Source organism: Xyrauchen texanus, chromosome 38, assembly GCF_025860055.1.
Source record: "Xyrauchen texanus isolate HMW12.3.18 chromosome 38, RBS_HiC_50CHRs, whole genome shotgun sequence".
Taxonomy (NCBI): Eukaryota; Metazoa; Chordata; class Actinopteri; order Cypriniformes; family Catostomidae; genus Xyrauchen; species Xyrauchen texanus.
Window position 1 is genome coordinate 20,014,953 of NC_068313.1, and position 20,856 is coordinate 20,035,808.

Genomic DNA, 20,856 nt, shown 5'->3' on the forward strand with positions numbered 1-20,856 from the left:
CAGTGGGTGGCAATGTATGGGATGATGCAAATATATATATCTGCAGCTACACAGTCCCATACGCAGCAAACTGTGATGCAATATGTGTTCTGACACCTTTCTATCTTTGCCAGCATTAAATTTTTCAGCAATTTGTGCTTCAGTAGCTTTTTTGTTGGATCGGTCCAGGCGGGCTAGCCTTCGCTCACCATGCGCATCAATGAGCCTTGGGTGCCCATGACCCTGTCGTCGGTTCACCGGTTGTCCTTCCTTAGAGCACTGCATACCGGGAACACCCCACAAGACTTGCCGTTTTGGAGAGGCTCTGACCCAGTCAGATAATATATCCCACTCCTTGACAAGTGCCATTGTAACGAGTTAATAAATGTTATTCACTTCACATGTCAGTGGTTTAAATGGCTTAGCAGTGTGTGTGTGTGTGTGTGTGTGTGTGTGTGTGTGTGTGTGTGTGTGTGTGTGTCAGTGTACATTACACTGTTTATATACAGTATATTGCAAATACTGTATTTCAAATATCTATTAAACAATGCACCAAAACATTACGACAAACATTTCAACTAAGCAGAACAGACATCAATGATAACGTAAAATATATGCATATGTAAATAAATTGGTTTATTATTATTATTATTTATAAACCAAAGTTATGTCATTCCAATGCTTTCTAATGAACTAAACAGTTTAGTGCTATTCTAAAAATAAATAAATAAATAGCTGTGTGTGTGCAAAGAATTTAGCCAATATAGTTATGCAATTTATAATATACTCCTTGTCTTTGTTTACCATGATAACTGTCATTTTGATAATTCCAGATGTGTTTACATTCTAGTTCAAGCAAGTTTTAATCCACTCCAAAACATTCTTTATAAAAACAGGGAAATTTGGACAGCAAAATGCAACAGATGTGAGAGGTCCAACAAGTAAGTTGCAGTTTTTTAAACGTCCACGATGAGGCGAACGAACATAACGGTTAATTTCGTACTCAGCTTAAACTGTATTTCATTCAGAGATCCTCACATAAAAAAATATATAACAATATCTAGAAAGCAACAATACTAAATGTATCTCTTATCCGAATTACTATGGTTTCACGATGTTTTTGACAGTATATAAATTCAAACTGTCAAAAATATATAAATACTGAATCTAAGACAAACAAAATATAAGCTAGGCCTACACCCTAATAAAAAAAAAAAAAAAAACGATTATTCAAGAAATAAAACAATGTTCACACATTACAAGCTGTTTTAAAACACATCAACATTAGCCAAACACACACACGCTGTGTTTCCATGTTTTATGGGGACTTTCCATAGACATCATGGTTTTTATATTGTACAAACTATATATTATATTCCCTAACCCTACCCTTACACCTTTAACCCTCACAGAAAAAGTTCTGTATTTTTACATTTTCAAAAAACATAATTTAGTATGATTTATAAGCTGTTTTCCTCATGGGACCGACAAAATGTCCCCACAAGGTCAAAACATTTCGGGTTTTACTATCCTTTTTGGTCCCCACAAAGTGATAAACACACACACACTCACAATCATCCCCCTAATATTGTATATCCCATTCTGGAAATACGGCTCTGTGCCCTCCGTAAATCTTAACAACGTTTAACTTAAACATGGGAAGTGGCTCAAAGCCTAGTGAGCTCCCCACCTAGTCAGCGTTTCTGAGCACGTCACGAGTCATCTCAGTTGAGTGCGCGCGTGTGTTCAACTAACTCGGAAATGCAAGTCTAGGTAGGCAGTTCACTAGGTTTTGAAACAGTCCCAATGTAGACGCGGCAGCGGTCCGGTACATCTCAACTTTCCACAGTTTCATGGACCGGAACGTACAACCTCCACACTGGATTTTGACGTACGTGGACCCTCGCTTTCATAGTAACTCGTCGTTTTCTGTCCGCGAAAAGGCTTATGGATGACCTACGCGAACTTTATTGCGTGTTTTTGATTATTTTGACGGTTAAAGTGGGCTCCATGGAAACTCTCCGCAGGGTGACACGTGTATGAGTGCATGAATCTCACCCCGCCTGGATTACTGTGCGATTGGCGTGGATACCCGCTGTTGTTTATTATTGTTGCGAATATATCGCGTCTCATCTTTTGAGTGGACGATAGGCTGCAGTTAGCTTTAGCATAGCAAAGGCCTTGTCTGCAGTACGGATTGAGTCCGGACTCTCACACTGCTGCTGTGTTGGCCGCGGACATACTCACACGCCGTCACCATTAGGGAAGTCACAAAAGTGTTTTAATTTCCTAAGGAGTGTAACTTTGACGAGGGAGTTGTTGTCGGAAGTGCTTGGCATCATCTGGGAGCTGCCGCTGGAGATGACGGTAAATTTGAAGATGCACTATAACGGAAAATATATGAAAACATTGGGAGAGTTATCTTGAGAGTTAACTTTTGTCTTGTTCTTTAACTACTAAACATTACACAGTTTAATCCAACAAGACAGTTATGTGATTTTTATTAATGTAAATGCATAGTATGCGAATATTACTGTTAGGTTTGATATTTGTTTATTACTGACTGGTAGTAGATGTGTATTTATTGGTAAAAAGCACAAATGCTGTAGGATCCAAATGTTCTTTGTGTTACTTCAGGATATCTAGACACACTGGCGTTTTTATTTCGGTAGCTGGTTCTGGAAAATATGTTGAATGCACTCTGTGTGTCTTACAATAAAGCCGTCCGTTTATGTAATTTTGGAAACGTTTGAAAAGAACAGCCTCTTTTATGACTGTCTGGAAACATTGGTATTTCATTGCTGTTGCGAATAACTGAATGGAAACTTTTCTAACATCGTGTCTTTTGTTATTAGTAACCCTACAGATGACAGATGCAACAGCCCGATGCAGGAACTGATGCTGCTTCTCAAGCATCTAAAAATGACTATCGGATATAGGACGAATAAAAGCTAAAAACGGAAGCCCAATGAGCGACTCACGGTCCACAGTCACTGACAGGTATGAAATGTGTTCATTGTTTTGAAGACAAGCTTGTGGACAAACTGACTTTTGGGATGGTCCTACTATATGCTTAAGTAGAGACTTATCTAAGCCTAGCTATCTGTTTATTTATGAAATGTAACCTATGTCAACCCCAAACAGCTTTTATTGGGTTTTTGGTGTTGTATGTATTTGTGTGAGATGCAATTGGTTCATGCTGATTGAAGGGATAGTTCTCCCAAAAATGAAAATTCTCTCATTATTTACTTACCCTCATGATATCCCAGGATGTATGACTTTGTTTCTTCACTGGGACACATATGAAGAAAGATAAAAAAAAATATCTTGGCTCAGTAGGTCCTTAAAATGCAAGTAAATGGCGATTTCTCTGTTGAAAGTCCAAAAATCACAGACAGTCAACATAAGCATCATCAAACACCATTAAATTAATTTATTCTAAATTGACACAATAATTTTTGGTGCGAAAAAGATAAATATTTAAGTACTCTTTTAAACTCTAAATCATGCTTCTGGTCAGCAGCGGTACACGTGTGACGTAATCGCATTGGCATTTGAAACACGTGAGAACTGATGCATGTGCGTCACAGCTGGAAGATTTAAGCTGTTTACAAGTGAGGAGGAGGAACGCTGTACAGTAGCTTGGTTGGTTTTGGTTTAGATCTGTATTTATCTGTTTCTTTACTCACAATGGTGCATTTGTGTGCTTATACTTAATGTCTCAACCGAGGGGAAAATGTGAGATTACCTCTGTATCCATGGCAACGTGAATACATCACACGAGAGACCGATTGGGCTCCACCCTCTCCTGAAGTGTTGATTTATAGTTAAAAAGTACTTAAATATTGATATTGTTTCGTACCAAAAGTGATCATATCACTTTAGAAGACATAAATTTTACAGCTGGGGTTGTATGTATGACATTTATGATGACTGTCTGTGATTTTTGTACCTTCAAAAGAGAAATCGCCATTCACTTGCATTTTAAGAATCTACTGAGCAAAGAACATTTTCTGTTTTTCTTCAAATCTGTTCTGGTGAAGAAAGTAAGTCATGGACACATGGAATAACATGAGGGGGAGTAAATAATGAGATAATTTTCATTTTTGTGTGAACTATACCTTTCAGTCTGATTCTCAGCTGTCTGGTTCTTCAACAGCTTCCCAGTTTGAGAAATGTGTTTCCATTGGCTAGTTAATCTATCTATAACTTGTATATCTATGTTTGTACCAAGTGCTTCTTTGCATTGTTTACATACATTTTTGTTGTTAAGAAAATATTTTTTTTGGACTGTTTGTGGATTTTATGTGGATTTAGGTCATTGTTTGTTGTCCACATCAGTGGTCGACTGATTTTTTTTAAATGGTTGATGTAAAGCAGGGAGGATGGCTGATACAAATTCAGATGTATGTAATACAATTTTACAGTAGCGAATCAGATCTTCACAAAAGTTCTTAAGTGAAATAAACCAATATATTTTACTATGTTTTCTCAAATTCACTTAAACTCACCTAAAGGATTGTTAGGAACACCATACTAATACTGTGTTTGACCCCCTTTCGCCTTCAGAACTGCCTTAATTCTACGTGGCATTGATTCAACAAGGTGCTGAAAGCATTCTTTAGAAATGTTGGCCCAGATTGATAGGATAGCATCTTGCAGTTGATGGAGATTTGTGGGATGCACATCCAGGGCAGGAAGCTCCCGTTCCACCACATCCCAAAGATGCTCTATTGGGTTGAGATCTGGTGACTGTGGGGGCCATTTTAGTACAGTGAACTCATTGTCATGTTCAAGAAACCAATTTGAAATGATTTGAGCTTTGTGACATGGTGCATTATCCTGCTGGAAGTAGCCATCAGAGGATGGGTACATGGTGGCCATAAAGGGATGGACATGGTCAGAAACAATGCTCAGGTAGGCCGTGGCATTTAAACGATGCCCAATTGGCACTAAGGGGTCTAAAGTGTGCCAAGAAAACATCCCCCACACCATTACACCACCACCACCAGCCTGCACAGTGGTAACAAGGCATGATGGATCCATGTTCTCATTCTGTTTACGCCAAATTCTGACTCTACCATCTGAATGTCTCAACAGAAATCGAGACTCATCAGACCAGGCAACATTTTTCCAGTTTTCAACTGTCCAATTTTGGTGAGCTCTTGCAAATTGTAGCCTCTTTTTCCTATTTGTAGTGGAGATGAGTGGTACCCGGTGGGGTCTTCTGCTGTTGTAGCCCATCCGCCTCAAGGTTGTGCGTGTTGTGGCTTCACAAATGCTTTGCTGCATACCTCGGTTGTAACGAGTGGTTATTTCAGTCAAAGTTGCTCTTCTATCAGTTTGAATCAGTCGGCCCATTCTCCTCTGACCTCTAGCATCAACAAGGCATTTTCGCCCACAGGACTGCCGCATACTGGATGTTTTTCCCTTTTCACACCATTCTTTGTAAACCCTAGAAATGGTTGTGCGTGAAAATCCCAGTAACTGAGCAGATTGTGAAATACTCAGACCGGCCCGTCTGGCACCAACAACCATGCCATGCTCAAAATTGCTTAAATCACCTTTCTTTCCCATTCTGACATTCAGTTTGGAGTTCAGGAGATTGTCTTGACCAGGACCACACCCCTAAATGCATTGAAGCAACTGCCATGTGATTGGTTGATTAGATAATTGCATTCATGAAAAATTGAACAGGTGTTCCTAATAATCCTTTAGGTGAGTGCAAATAATAATAATAATAAAAAAAAAACACATAAGTAGATATTATTTACTGTCCATTGACAAATTTATTGGTATATTTTGGAACTGATATGAGGGAAAGTTAACACTTGTGTTTATCGGCCAAGCGAACAATGATATTCACAAAATGGCCAAATATTGGCCTATTAATCAGCCTTGGCTGCATTTCCCAAAAGTATTGCAAGCTTTAATTGAGCATAGAGACCACTGGCTCCAATGATTTCTATGATCTACTGTACTTAGGCTTACGATGCTTTTGGGAAACGCAGCCCTGGACAATCACTAGTGTTCATATGTTGTTTATATTGTTCAGCTGTGCAGCCATCTTGGATTCACATGCTAAACAATCACATGCTGAGTACATTTGCTTTTGCTTTGCGAAATACGGTGACACTGTTGCTCAAAGCATATTATGCAATTCTTATCTCAAATGTGACCCAAGGTGTTTCTACTTTGGTTTTAGAAGCCAAATGCTAATGGCAAAAACTAAACTAAACTTTAGCTAAACTAAAACATTTGCATTGTCAATTCACAACAAGGGCAATTTATAATCATTGTAACATTAATAGAGAGTAATTCCTTTGTATTTCACGTGACTAGGACTGGGTAAAAATGTAGATTTTTCCACTGAATTGTGATCTTCATTTGAATGATCTGATATTGATCCTTAAAATCCCAATAATGATATTTTACTCTGTGCGGCAACCCTCTAGAATGTGAGTAAACCACTTGCATAATCTATGCAACCAAAATATTTGCTATGTGTCTAAAAATATCTGTGATTAGGCTACGGCTGGTAAATGTTCAGATTTCACTTGCCAGTGATTGAATATTAAGGTGGTGAAGAAGTTTATCACAGAGATCCTTTCACTATGTGTTGAGAGTAAAAATTTGGTTTGACATGTTCCTTGTAATGTGTGTCCAAAGATGAGATCCACACAGGTCATTTGTCATTGAATAACACTCTTTCTGTTCTTTATGTCAGTTGTTGATCAAAAACAACAAAAAAGAAAACATTTCAATCTTATCACACATTACATGGATGTGGTAAAGAAGCTGTGTGACTCTCGTTAATCGTTAATATGCGCTCAACCACAACACCACGCTTGCTGAACTGCTGCTATTCTTAAAGAGAAAGTACACATTTTGCCCTTGGTCTACATATCAGTGTAAATAGTAGGATGAATTGGAATCTACCAAGATCAGAATAAAATTGAATCAAATCTGGAAATCAGTAACAGTATTACTGGCCTACTCGTGACTGGCTCATGACATTGCTGAGCAATGTAACGTGTTATTTGATTATCGATTTTAGACCGGGGCACAAATTGAGTGAGAAGTCTTGTTTCACTTCATCGTACTGTCATTTGCAATTGATTGTATTCAAAGTTTTTCATAATTTGTGATTAGTGGAAACCAATGGGCCTTGGTAAAGTTAAATAAAAATAGCAATAACCACAATTTGTTCAACACTATTCACTCTTGATGTCTTTAAAAGAATCATTTCAGTCAAAGAATTCAACCGAGTGTTTTCACGAGATCTCTAATGCTAGACTGGGCCATTCAAGCAGCTCTCACAGGTCTTTGCCACTGACGTCAGCGGGGAATAACAGACTGGTTGTCTGTCTATTGAAGAGTCTAGCCATCTCTCTGATGACAGATGTGCTTTCAGGTATAGCAGGTATTGAAACATGAGAGGATTCAAAGGTAACTCAGAGGGAGAGGTTCACTTGCACTTTTTTGTTGTTCTACCATTCATTCACTGATGTCCATCCAGCAGGATACCAAAATCAAGATTAAACCATGCTTAGTTTGTGCCACCCAGGCCTAGTTTTAGATGATTGCTGTTGGCATGGTTTTCATCACATCTGTTATCACTGCAGGTGATGTGATGTACTGTACAATGCATGTGGCTAATGCAGCCTTTGTTACCTTAAGTTGTACATTGTTCTCGGGGCAGAGGTGTTTTAATCCTGAGGTTATGACAGTTTAAGTCATGTTGTCCCTTTGTGTCTAGACCTTGTTCATTCTAACCCTTAAATTGAAAAATCACATCTAAAACACAACCGGATAGCTGCAGGTTAGAAATATATCTAGTGTGAGCAGATTGGTTAACAGTTTGAGCCTATGGTTTCACAGAGAAATTGTTCTCATATATATGTTGAACAATGAAGCAACACGTTGTCAGATTGTGCAAAACAGCAATGCACAGTTTTTTCCACACATCGAAGGTAGTGCCTTAAATGTTTTTGCTCATCGTTCACTTGTTTGGCATTCATTGGTTTTACGTAACGACTTTAACATCATAATAGGTAAAAACAAGATGTAGTTATGCATTGCCTAATATCGGATACACACATATTGTAAATGATCAATATCAAATTTTTGTAAAAGAGCTTAAATAGGACTTAATTGTTATAAGTAAATGTTAGGTATTAATGACAGCTCAGTTTTACAGTTCTGTTTATTGAAATCTTAACAAGAATTATGATGTTTTAAAAACACAACATTTGTGTGTAACAAGTAACTTTGTGTTCCTCTTTTACACTTGAAGTGTTTCTCAGTGAAACCGGTTTCCTGTTCATCTGTGATAAGCAGAAACCAGCCTCACCACTTGAAACAGTATTGTTTCATTTATTATATTTTGACACTATGTGTATTTTATAGGGTTGCGTCAATTCAAATGCAACTTAGTCTCATAGAATGAATGTTACTATTAGGGGTGTAACGGTTCAAATTTCCCACGGTTCGGTTTGTACAGTTGAAGGGTCAGGGTTTTGGTATGTTTCAGTATGTGCTTTTTTAAAAAAAAAAATATTATATATAATATATTACTGCCAAATCCAAAGAAGAATTTATTTGGTAAACACTTCAGCAGGTTTACCCTTAAATAACACTCATTGTTTTACAACAGTAACATAGTTTAACAATGGCATTTGTTGTAAAATCAAAGAAACCACAATATAAACATGGCTACTGTCATGGTTACAATATATAGTAAAATCATAGTTACTATATAGAAACTACAGTATTACTGTTATAAAACCATGGTAATTGTATCAAAACCATGGTGTCAGCCGTCATGGTTACTACAGTATTACTATAGTAAACCCATGGTTAATTTTTGTCAGGGTCCTTAACTAAAAAAAAAAATGTGTTTCTCTAATTACTAAATCAACATTTTAACTAAAAGGGTTAGTTCACCCAAAAATGAAAATTATCCCATAATTTAAATTATGGGATACTTTTAATTTTTGGGTGAACTTACCTTTTAATACCTGCACTGACATGCTACATGTATCAACATAAAGTGCACTTCAAACTCATCTCAACATATTCAGTATTCGTAAGCTGTACATAACTATAGAAGGTATAACCTTGCTATTAGAATGCATACGAGAAGGGATGTTGTGATAGTGCTACTTGAGTATTTTAATAATACATAAACACCCCCTCACACATATTATTGACATATATTACCAGTATACAGCACTCCTGTCTAGCGATGTCTGCAAACAGTGCCTGTTTTGTAATTGACTGCAAAAAGAAAATGTTTCCAGAAAGGAGAAACGAAAGGGGCTTCTCTATCGGTGTTTCGTTTTCACCACTTTTTATTTTCTATTACACACAACGCTTGAAGAACAGTGATGTCATCAAGTTGACCCACGTGAAACACAGGTGGAGCGCATCCATTTACAGATCCATTCAGGTGCAGTAGCGGAGGTTGCAAATGTGCCTGTTTGATGCTATGTTTTCTTGACCAAAACTTGTGCTCCAGATGAGTCATTAAACGTGAGGTGAACCGACCGCGGTGCCAATGCTTCCCGAACCGTGGGTGGCGAAACATACGGTTGTTTTTTTACCGAGAACTGTTATGCCCCTAGTTACTATAACAACATTTTTGCAAACTGACTTTTATTCTATGTCTACATTAATCCGGATACATTTGAAAACTGTGTTTTCATTTCAAAATGCTTTCCGTCCACACTAATGTTTTCAAGTGTTTTCCAAAAGTTGCTCCTCCACACTGAAATGTTTTAAAATGCTTATTTTGTGTCACTGCGCATGCGGAAAATCCCTGCTGCATTGCGGTCTGAAACGCAATTGTCCTCGTGTTCCATCGCCGGACACCAATTCCGAGTAAACTTCCCCTCGCCTTTGAAGGAATGCAATGTGAAGGTTGTACAAAGTGACATTTATTTTTTAACAATGCTATCAACGTGAATATCAGGCACAATCAGTGCTGCTATAGAACACAGGCCGCCATCTTGATTTCTTTGGTTGGATAGATCACATGACTAAAAATGTGTCAATTTTCCAAAGCATCCGTTTTCACAGTCCACACTACAATGCAAAAACGGTGTTTTCAAATTTATCCACTTTGGAGTTTGCTTTCAAAACGCTGTGTCAGTGTGGACGGAAGGCCAAAACGGAGAGAAAACGATGTGTTTTCAAACGAAAACGTATTAGTGTGGACAAGGCCTTAGTTCGGCACTCTGTGTTTTTTTTTCGCAGTTTCCTGCATCATTTGAAAAATAATAAATTTTCACGTTTGTATTACAAACTTGCTTACATTTACACACTAATTTCAATGTGATCCGCTTCCACGGTGTCTCATCTGATAGTGTTGGATTTCCAATTTGGCAGACTGCATTTTCATCCCAGCCAGACAAGCTGACATGTGAGACGAAAGTGTCATAGAAGCTTAACAAATTGACATGGTCACTGTAGAAAATGTTCTTTTAATTTTTCATTTTGTTTTTGGGTTGATTTAGGTGTCAGTTAAGGATAATGATGTCTGTTTTGTGTCTACCTCTCATTTTATGTTATAAAACTGGTTGTGTTTGTTTAAAGTTTTAGTTTAGTAAGCTATGTTTTACTCATTAAAACCTCTGTCCTATTTTCACCTCGTCTGATTATGACACCATTTCAAATGCTCTTTAATCAATGAAAAAAAAATTGTGTGTATATATATATATATATATATATATATATATATATATACACATACATAATTATAATTTTTTTTTTTTTTTTTTTGCATTAAGAAACTAAAGCTTATTTTTAACGCAGAAAGACTAAATTGTATTGTGACATTTTCATGACAATTAAGCTGAATTGTTATTAACTGGTATTAAGTTACTTTCTCCTATCACTTATTAATATGCAGAGACAACTATGTAAGCCATTCATAGGTTAATTTTCTCAAACGTTAATGTGTCTATCTGGTGCTATAAAGACACTTCTGTTTGTTTTAAGCAGTCTTTCCATCCTGACACAACAACATTAACTAAATTAATGGTGTGGGTTGGGGGTGGGACTATCTATTTAATCAATCAACAGCAGACAGGAGGGCTTAAATGGGAAGCAAAAGCCTATTGGCACAACAATTTCATTGCATGTACTGTAACACCTTCACTGGCTTATCCAATGTCCGCAAGTGCTCTGCACATGCCTGTTTATGTTTTGAAACATAGATTATGTTTTCAAAAGCATATCCTGATGATTTCAAATATCTTTATATTTTTTTACATTGTTTAAAAAAATTTTTTATCAGCTTATTGCTGTGCATGTAAATGCTCCACTTTATTACAGAAAAATAATCGTATTACTGTAATACAGTAATGTAAATCATCTTGTGTGGACCCATGATTTTTATATTTTTAAATAAGCATAATTGAGAACAAATACTACCATGATGGAAACTTGTAGTTGTTTTTACTTTTTAAATTATATTATAATATTGTAATTATATATTATTAAATTATATTTTTCACATTACAGTAATGAGAATGAGATTTCTTCACAACACAGTAGGATACTGAGATTTGGGGGAGGTGTGTTTAAATGTGTCTACTTAATATGTTAATATACAACTACAGTCTAAATCTGTGTCCCAAATGACACACCATTCACTATGAACTCACAAAATATACTATGCACTTATCTGTGTATTGTATAAAATTTCAAAGTGTAGTATTGTCCCAAATGGAACACTTAACGGTTTGTTACTACACAAAAGCGTTCGCTGTTTAAAATTTGACGTAAAGGACGTTTCAAGCACACGTGATGTGTTACGCTAGCTTTAGCGCATTAGCAGACCTCAGTTCAACACTTGTATCTCATACGACATACATATTCACACAGCGTGGTGTGTTGGTAAAGCATTCAACTTACATATTCAAGGTGTTTCACTAGATGCTACTTTCTTCATTATTTACAAATGTTTTGTCAGACCAGCAATGCAGCTTGGTAACTCCGTCCCTTCCGCTATTTACAACAAACCGCAAGCTCTGATTGCACGAAGTATCCAACATTCCACGCTCCATTTTGATGGTTGGCAAAAGTGCATCATTCGGGTACTTAAAGTACACTTCTTTTTGTTGCTTTTTCATTGTAAACGTACTACTTGCACTACAAAATGATGTAGAATAGTCATCATTTTTATTTGTATTGCGCTTTTTACAACACACATCGTTTCAAAGCAGCTTTACAGAAAATCATGCTTTAACAAAAACTGTAACTGTAATATCTATAAATGCTTGATTAAATATGATTGTAAATTGTGTATTTAAAACAAATTAAATAATTGTTGTATTTAGAAACCCTGTGAGCAAGCCGAAAGCGACTGTGGCAAGGAACACAAAACTCCTAAGATTTACTTATAACTTTGGGAGAAACCAGGCTCACAGTGGGGGCCAGTTCCCTTCTGGCTAACCAACATGAATATAGTGCAGAAGTTTGTGGTTTGGGATGCACCTTGGATCTAATAGTTGCAGTTAAATAAGCTAGCGTAGAAGGTGTTTAGATGATGCTCTGATTATGCAGATCTTTTTTTTTTTTTCCCTTTTCTCCCCAATTTGAAATGGCCAATTCCCAATACGCTCTAAGTCCTTATGGTGGCATAGTGACTCCGGATGGCGGAGGACGAATCTCAGTTGCTTCCACACTGTTCTCCGCGTCATCCACGCACAAACCACCACACGCCCCACCGAGAGCGAGAACCATACAGTACAGCGACCATGAGGAGGTTACCCCATGTGACTCTACCCTCCCTAGCAGCCGGTCCAATTTGGTTGCTTAGGAGACCTGACTGGAGTCACTTAGCACACACTTGATTCTAACTCGTGACTCCAGGGGTGGTAGTCAGCGTAGGGCTGGGATGGTTACCGCATTACCGCAATACCGCGGTCACGTGACTCCAGCCGCGGGTCTGAGCTTGTCACCGTCGTCACCGCAAAAAAACAAAAACAAAAAAAACATTGGCCTGCACATGTGTGCACGTTGTGTCTAATAACATGGATTCGTTGTGTCTAATAACATGGATTCATTGATTCTAATGATATGGATTATGTCTAATGATATTAGCCTACATGGATTCAAGGTTTTCTAAACAAAACTTATCAAAATATGGAGCAAATCCGACCTTTCGCGAGTTGGGGAGCGCAATGTTCCATGACACATAATAACATTCCATTTGTATTAGAGATGCTGCGGATGGGCTATTATTATTTAATCCGCAACCGCATCACAAAACTCATCTTTCCGCACCAACGCTTTTTGATAAATTTTCAAAACCGCATCCATGGCGCTGACTGTTTTAAGGTCTGAGCGATGCAAAGCGCTGCTGCCGCGAGGCTAGAAAGCTCTTGGCTGTTCTAGAAAGGAGACTGATCCAATGCAGCAAAGATATTTTAAAGGCTAAAGTCCCTAGTAGGCTATAGCCTATTGGCTATGTTGTATCCCCAGAATATCAGCAGTGAAGTCCGTTTCCGATTGAGCACAGGGATAAAAATAAATAAATAAATAGTAACGCACATCGGCAAACCTGACTACTAGGCTACTGTAGCCTAAAATTTTATCATTTTGTTTTGAATTTTGTTTAAAATGCATTTTAAGATTTCTATTTATTTCTCATGTCTGTGAGGCAGTAGGCCTAGCCGCCGAGTTTCGGTTCATTTATGAGAGAGCTCACACGCAAGAGATCGCATCGGCGCTTCCACGTCCTGCTGCTGATTATATGTCTGCTATATTTGCTTCTTATTTATTAATTCCAGCAATTAGTTAATGAAACAGTGATTAAAATTAAGATACAATTTATACAAAACGAAATTTTAAGTTAAAGAAAGGCTTTCTACAAAACAAAACTTAATAAAGTGGTCAAAATCATGTCTGACCCATCTTCAATGCGAATGTATCTGAGAATAATCTTAAATAAGGAAATCTATACAGTGATTAGTTCATGCCAAATTACTGCTTGATGAAAATTTGACTATTTAAAATTGTGCTCGTTTTTTTTCTTCGGATGTAGGTGACAATATTTAAAGTCTGTCTATCAAAAGCGACTTCTGATGTGTGCGCCAAAGTCTGTCGGGGGGTTGGGGGGGACTTCTCAGATCCAATGTAAAGTATTTAATGCGGTTTACCGCTATACCGCGGGAATATCTTGCTTTTCAACCGCAGTTAGAAAAAATCCATACCGCCCCAGCCCTAAGTCAGCGTCAATACTTGCTGAGCTATCCAGGCCCCTGATTATGCCGATCTAAACAAAATCTCAGATTTTCAAACAATTATTGAGGACAAAACCGGTTGGTCCACTCTAGGTTTAGATCATGGTGTCAACAAAAGGGTTCTGTTCTCCTTCACACACCCAATTTTTTATTGTTGACATTGTCAATAATGTTGACAAATTGCTTCAGCCCTATTTGACAACTTTTTATGTTTTAAGCAGGAATGAGTCATTTTGGGAAAGTTTTATGAGGGCAAGAAAATGGTGACAGAACGTTAATTTTTGTCTGAACTGTTCCTTTAAGACTTACTTTTAAGCATTTATCTTCTTAACATACTTGCCTCTGATATTGTGTGCTTTCATGCTGGCTGACAGACGCTCTCACTGGAGTGTAAATGAAGAGTTGCAGTGGGCTGGCCTCACACCCTGCTGCCACTTTGGCATGCACACAACAGCCACTCCTGCTCCTCTTTGGTTCTCTTTCTACACCAAATCTGTCTCAGTAAGAAGCACAAGCTCCTGCTGAGGCACAACAATGTCTGACTCCCCGGCCTCCCTTTCCCCCCTGTCCTCCCCTGCCCCCTCCACCTCAAGACAAATGTGCCTTTCACTGCACCACAGGCAGGACCACACCTATGTTCCCCTTTACCTTGAGTGAAGCAGCTGAGAGTCTCAGAAACACGCCTAGTAACTGGAAGTTGACAGACGTAAACATGAGCATGTAAGCTTCGCGGTGAGTCATTTGTTTTGTCAAAGTGCTCATTGTAATTTTGGCTGCTGCTTTAAAGACTGTAGGCACTGACCTCTCTCTTATACCCATGGTCCTCTGGGGTTTTTGCTCAAAATGAGCAACTTGAGAGGAAATAAAAGAAATAGCCTAGTTTTTTTTTTTATTATTGGCTAAACTAATTCTTAAATTCCGATACAACCCCATTTCCAAAAAAGTTAGGACAGTATGAAAAATGCTAAAAAACAAGAAGTAGTGATTTGTAAATTATATTCACCCTTTGCTGAATTGAAAACCAAACATTATATGATGTTTTACCTTGTGAATGTTTTTTGTTTAATGTACTGTAATTTCAAATCAGATGATTGCAACACACTCCCAAAAAGTTAAGACAGGGCAATTTAAGACTAAAAACAATTTTACGAGTTGAAATAACAAGGCGATGTGAAACAGGAGATGTTAAACAGGTAGGGCAATCATAGTATATAAGGAGCCTCCAAAAACAGCCTAGACCTTCAAGAGCAAGTATCAATCGAGACTTGTCAATTTGCCAGAGAGAACAGATGCTTCAACAAATAATCCAGCACTTTGAGAACAATTTCCCCAAAGAGAAATTGGAAGGATTTGGGCATTTCACCCTCTACAGTGCACAATATAGTTAAAAGATTCAAAGAACATGGTCAAATGTCTGTGCATAACGGGCAAGACAAAAACCACTTCTGAATGAGCATGATCTCTGATCCCTCAGAGAACACTGTCTTAAAGCACATCATTCATCTGTAGTGGATATATGGTCATAAGGCTTGGGTTTACTTAAGTAAACCTTTGGTAGTCAACACCACTCGACGCTGCATCCACAGATGCAAGTTAAGAATTTACTATGCAAAGTCTAAGCCCTACATCAGCACTAGGGGTGTAACGGTTTTCTGTAAAAACCGAACTGTATGGTTCGCCAACCACGGTTTGGAAAGCATTTGCTTTGCGGTTCATTTCTAATTTAATAACGCATATGGATCATACAGTTTGGTGAAGAAACTAAAGCACCAAATAGACATGCGCAGTTATAACCTCCTAATGTGTGTGAAAGTGACAAACAAATGTCAAGAATTGTCTGCAAATATCTGAGATTTCAATATGAACTCAAACGTTTATCATTCAATTCTTCCAGGACTAAATTATTGAAGCTATGCTATTCACATAAAGTTTTTAGCACTATACTCTTCATCTCAACAATAGTGTTATTTGTGCCTATTTTGGCATTTTAGAAACCTCTGAGGCAAAGTTGTTAGATAAATATAAATGAGAACTCAAAGTCTCCAGAACTATCAAAGGGCAACCTCTGCAAATCAATTTTTTATTACACTAAAATCATAGTTCAGAGTAGGGCAAGTAGTACAGATATGCTGGTTTCTCTGGCAGCACAGAAAATCTCCGTTGACGGTCATGAAGCCTCGACCGTGCTTTGAAATCAACTGAAAGTCTATGAATAGATGTAACTCTGAAATCACAGGCTCATGCAAAATATAGCAATGAATGTGCTTGTGTTACCAAACGAGTACACCAGTCACTATGTGAGTAACATACAGTATGTTGGAATACTGGAATCGGGGCAATTCCAGCATTACGGATGTGACTTTTGCAGTATATCGAACCATTTATATGTATAATCACAGACCCCCAGTAGATATAATTGAGACATCTGAAAATGTTCAGTCTAGACATGTTTTTTTCCTCCTTATTTAGAGCGTTAATAAACATGTTACAGACATGACAAAAATGGACACAAGTGTTTGTGAGACCACACACTAGGGCTGCACAATCGAAAAACTAATCACGATTACGGCTCCCATGATTATGTAAACATGAAAACGTTCAATTGAAGTCTGCTCCTGTTGCATCAATGGTTTCTATTTGCAACATGTTTTTGCAGCGGTTGATTATTCTAACCAATCACTAACATGTCCGTTGAGCAATGAAATGGCAATGGCCAATTAGAGCCGCTTAGATTAGTCCTCCGTCCTATCTGTAATGACAACTGATACTAATGCACAAGTTTTAAACTTTTAATCTGAATGCCCAGATGCTTGCTTTTATGTTCTTGCTCTGTTCACGCAGCACACGAAAATGAATACTGAAGAAACATCACCTGACACTTGAAAAGAAGCTGTAGAACAAGAGCGAAAAGCACTTTGTAAATATTTTGGATTCATTGCATATTGCACCACTCGCTTTGAACGTAGATGTTAAATACACTGCAAATGAGCAACACGACAAAACTGAAATGATCCTGTTCTACAAGGCACAGACGTGGTGTAAATAATTGAGTTTTTATGCTGATTAGACAGCTTTGTTTTTAATGAGAGTATTCGTGAGAGTGCAGATCTCAAACAGTGTAAACCTGCAGTGATTGACAGCTTCAGTCATTGTAATGGGGGAGTTTGTCGTGTTTCTCGATTTCTGTGTACAATTTATTAAAAATGTAGTAACTGTTTTGTTTTGTCATGTTAATAAGTAGGTCAATGTGAATTTGATTTGTACAAAATAGCAATAAAATAATTCACCTTAACTGTTCTAAGTGTGTTTTGGAGGTGTAACAAACATTAAGAATATGGCATGAATAGCATTTTTCAGGAATCAACGTCATTCTTATCACGTCTGCTCTAATAAGACCCATTTGCCACGCAGCTGCTATTGGTAGATTTAACATTTTCACGAATCGCACAAACTCTGATCGCAAATAACTGTTTTTAATTTCCAAAGTGCAACCACTGAGGCCAAAAATTATCTAATGATGATCTTACATGAACAAGATCACCATTGAAGATCTAACTGGATAAATGGTCCCCTGTCTAGCCACCAAAGGGCTTACTGGATGCATTAACTTGGTTGATTTAAATCAGCTGTTAATAAGTTTGAATATGCCTTATAATTTACTGTATGTGGGCTAATAATTTAGTCCATAAATCCATAATTTAGTAATTTAGCAATAAATCAATTTATTCTATACCATATATATCAATTTACAATCATTTTCATTTGCCTTAACAAGCATTATTACAATATGAAATACAAAACAATATAATGCTTAAAAGATGCTTAAAAGAAATTGGATCGAAGCTCATATCCACCATTGAAATCTGCTACTCTGAAGAACCACACGTTTGCTAACTTTGTAACGTCAAAGTAATGAAAATGTTTAATCAACATTAATAATCGCGATTACAATATCAAGAGCAATAGTCAACAATTATGATTTTGCTATAATTGTGCAGCCCTAACACACACTTTGCACAAATTCTGTGAATTGAATTGCACAATCCAGAAATAATAATAGCCATAGAATATAGATGGGCATTCCTAAGAACATTTTATATTAACATTTTTATTCCTTGTCATTTTCACATAAATGAGGATAAACGGCATTATGGAAATGACATATCTTCATTATGGACATGAAAGTTGTAAAAACCGAACTTGCATGATGAGGGAAAACGATCCAAAAACTCTTTGAAACCTTCAGACTTTGACCTCGGAGACATCAATATGAAATACATCAAGGCTGCATGATGAATTGAAATAAGATTGAAATTACCATATGGCCTTGCAAAGTTACTATACCGCAAGAGGCAGCATTTTAAAATATGGTCTGCAATCACCACTTAATACAGCACTGCACTGCACAAGCGGCGCCCCTAGCGGCACATGCTGAGCAGCGCAGCAATATTAGATGATGTTTATCAAATAACAATTCAAATCGTTATTTTCTTTTTAAAGCTGAATGTAAACAGCAATTTTGTACTCTTGTTTCAGTGCAGCGGTTGATTGACAGGTGAAAGGGGGCACTTTGCTGCTTACTGGGATGCATTCTGAAGCTACTACTTTGTTGCTGAAGTTTTGATTTAGTATCAATACTTTGGTACTTGGCAGGTATTGTGCCGAAGCCAACATTTTTGTATCAGAGCAACCCTATACCTTATAACAACTGTATAAAAAAAAAATTACATTTTCTAATAAAATTCTTAATGTCACTATAATACAGGAAAACAATAGACCTAAATGAACAACTTTAAAAGGGTGGATTGTTCCTTTGCTTAACTTTATTTTTCCATGGTGTGGTCGACATATCCGTGGATTTGCCATAAGTAATTTGTCAAGAAATGCTTTACTGATATTTTAACCGATCTGGTTATAATCGATCAAACCAATACCGATCTGATTACCAAAATGTATTTTGAATATGCCCCTTGCCACATAGTTATATGCTGCAGTTATATGTTATGTCCTAAGCCTATACTGTAAAATTACATTCAGTTTACATTGTGATTACATTCAGCTAACATTTATATGAATTTAAAAGATCATTGTGACTTGCTGTCAACCAGTAGACAAAATATATCCATTACAAGCTCCAAAAATGCTGCAGTGAGAAACCATTGGTATCTATATGATTTGTTTACAGTCTTTGGCACTTTGTTGTAACACAAACTACTAATTATTGAGCAACTACTAAGGCTGAGCAAGTGCTCATTCATTAGAGTATGTGAGATTTTATGTGTGCTGCAATTAAAAAAAATCTGCCCTGAATCGAAGCATGAATGCTGATCACAGAACCATCTTTAGAAAGATATTGCACACTTTAAGGAAAGGATCCTGAAAGACTTTCCATGAGAAGGTAGCTAAGAACTAGTCTTGCAAGCAAGTTAAGTGAGGTGCACATTGTAGCTTATTTTGCCCAAGCCACCAATAGTAAACAATCTTGCTGCTAACCTGCTACTTAGAGGATTGTGCTAATTTTACAATTCCCTTAACAGTAATAACATAAAACAAACAAAGTATCCATAGAGAATCACCCTGTTTCGTGTTTGTGTGTGTGTGTGTGTGTGTGTGTGTGTGTGTGTGTGTGTGTGTGTGTGTGTGTGTGTGTGTGTTTGTTTGTGTGTGTGTGAGACTTCATCAGGAGACACGCTTTGAGTTTATCGCACTGATTGACTACAGAAAATAAATAGATTTCTGGATTACTACATCGACTTTTTCTTGGGATGACAGATATTAAAAAATCTGATGTTTATCAAGAGAGGTAATTGAACTTTATTATACACTAAAACGTCATTAAATCTAGTTTGCATGCGTGCCTGGTACTGTGTAGGCACCAAGACATCTTTTTTAAGTCAATGTGTGAGTATTTCAGTACAATAATTTATGTTAAGTCATAAAAAGATTTATTGTAAACGATCTTGTTGAAAAATAGGTTTATAGTGTATTTTCAACATGTTGTCTTCTGAGTTCAGCTTGTGCTGCATGCTTAAACAGCACATTCACCGCCTCGTCTCTCTCTCTTTCACCGCACGCACACCTTGCGAGCACAGATTAACCTGTAACCTGAAGACACAAGCTGCATCCGAAAATTGGTAAATGCTGCCTTCGAAGGCTGTATGAGGATGAATGTAGGATTAATAAGGTGTTTTTTTAAACTGTTCAGATTCAATTCATCAAGCATTAACTGATAAGGCACCTGCCTACGTTTTATCGATGCAGCCACAATTCGTTTAGAACAGCCAAAAACAAACAAAATTGTATCTCCAATCCTGGCGTCCTCCGTCGGTGATGTTGTTGTTGTTGTTGTTTTGGCTTTTGAAATGTGTGTGCAAATAACATCAGAATAAAATTGTTCGATACTAGATGACGTCACTATGGTGGTTCCTTTTGTGAATGCAAATGCAACAAGGGAAAAGTCTCCTCGGGTGTCCCGTTCCTCGTAAGAGTTCTCATCTAGAAAGTTACTGAGAGAAAAGTACCAGGACTGTAGGTGGGAAAGTGCCTTTAGTTATTTTGTGCCCTAAACAACATGGAGAGCTGTATAGCAGTCAATATTTCTTCACTGAGAGAATTTGTTTTTCCT

General features: G+C 37.4%; 1 protein-coding gene across 4 annotated transcripts in view; it reads left to right on the top strand.

Moving 5' to 3' along the window:
• The first annotated feature begins 1,743 nt into the window (after nucleotides 1-1,743).
• The window catches only part of arhgef12a (Rho guanine nucleotide exchange factor (GEF) 12a), a 96,511-nt gene continuing 77,398 nt past the window's right edge, over nucleotides 1,744-20,856 (top strand). For 2 of the 4 annotated variants that reach the window (XM_052109863.1, XM_052109860.1), the window contains exons 1-2: nucleotides 1,745-2,346; nucleotides 2,835-2,979. In XM_052109863.1, coding sequence (XP_051965823.1) covers nucleotides 2,948-2,979 — 32 coding nt within the window. In that variant the 5' untranslated portion in view covers nucleotides 1,745-2,346; nucleotides 2,835-2,947. Of the gene's footprint in view, nucleotides 2,347-2,834; nucleotides 2,980-20,856 lie in introns of all 4 variants that reach the window. The other 2 variants (XM_052109861.1, XM_052109864.1) reach the window with 2 other exon arrangements.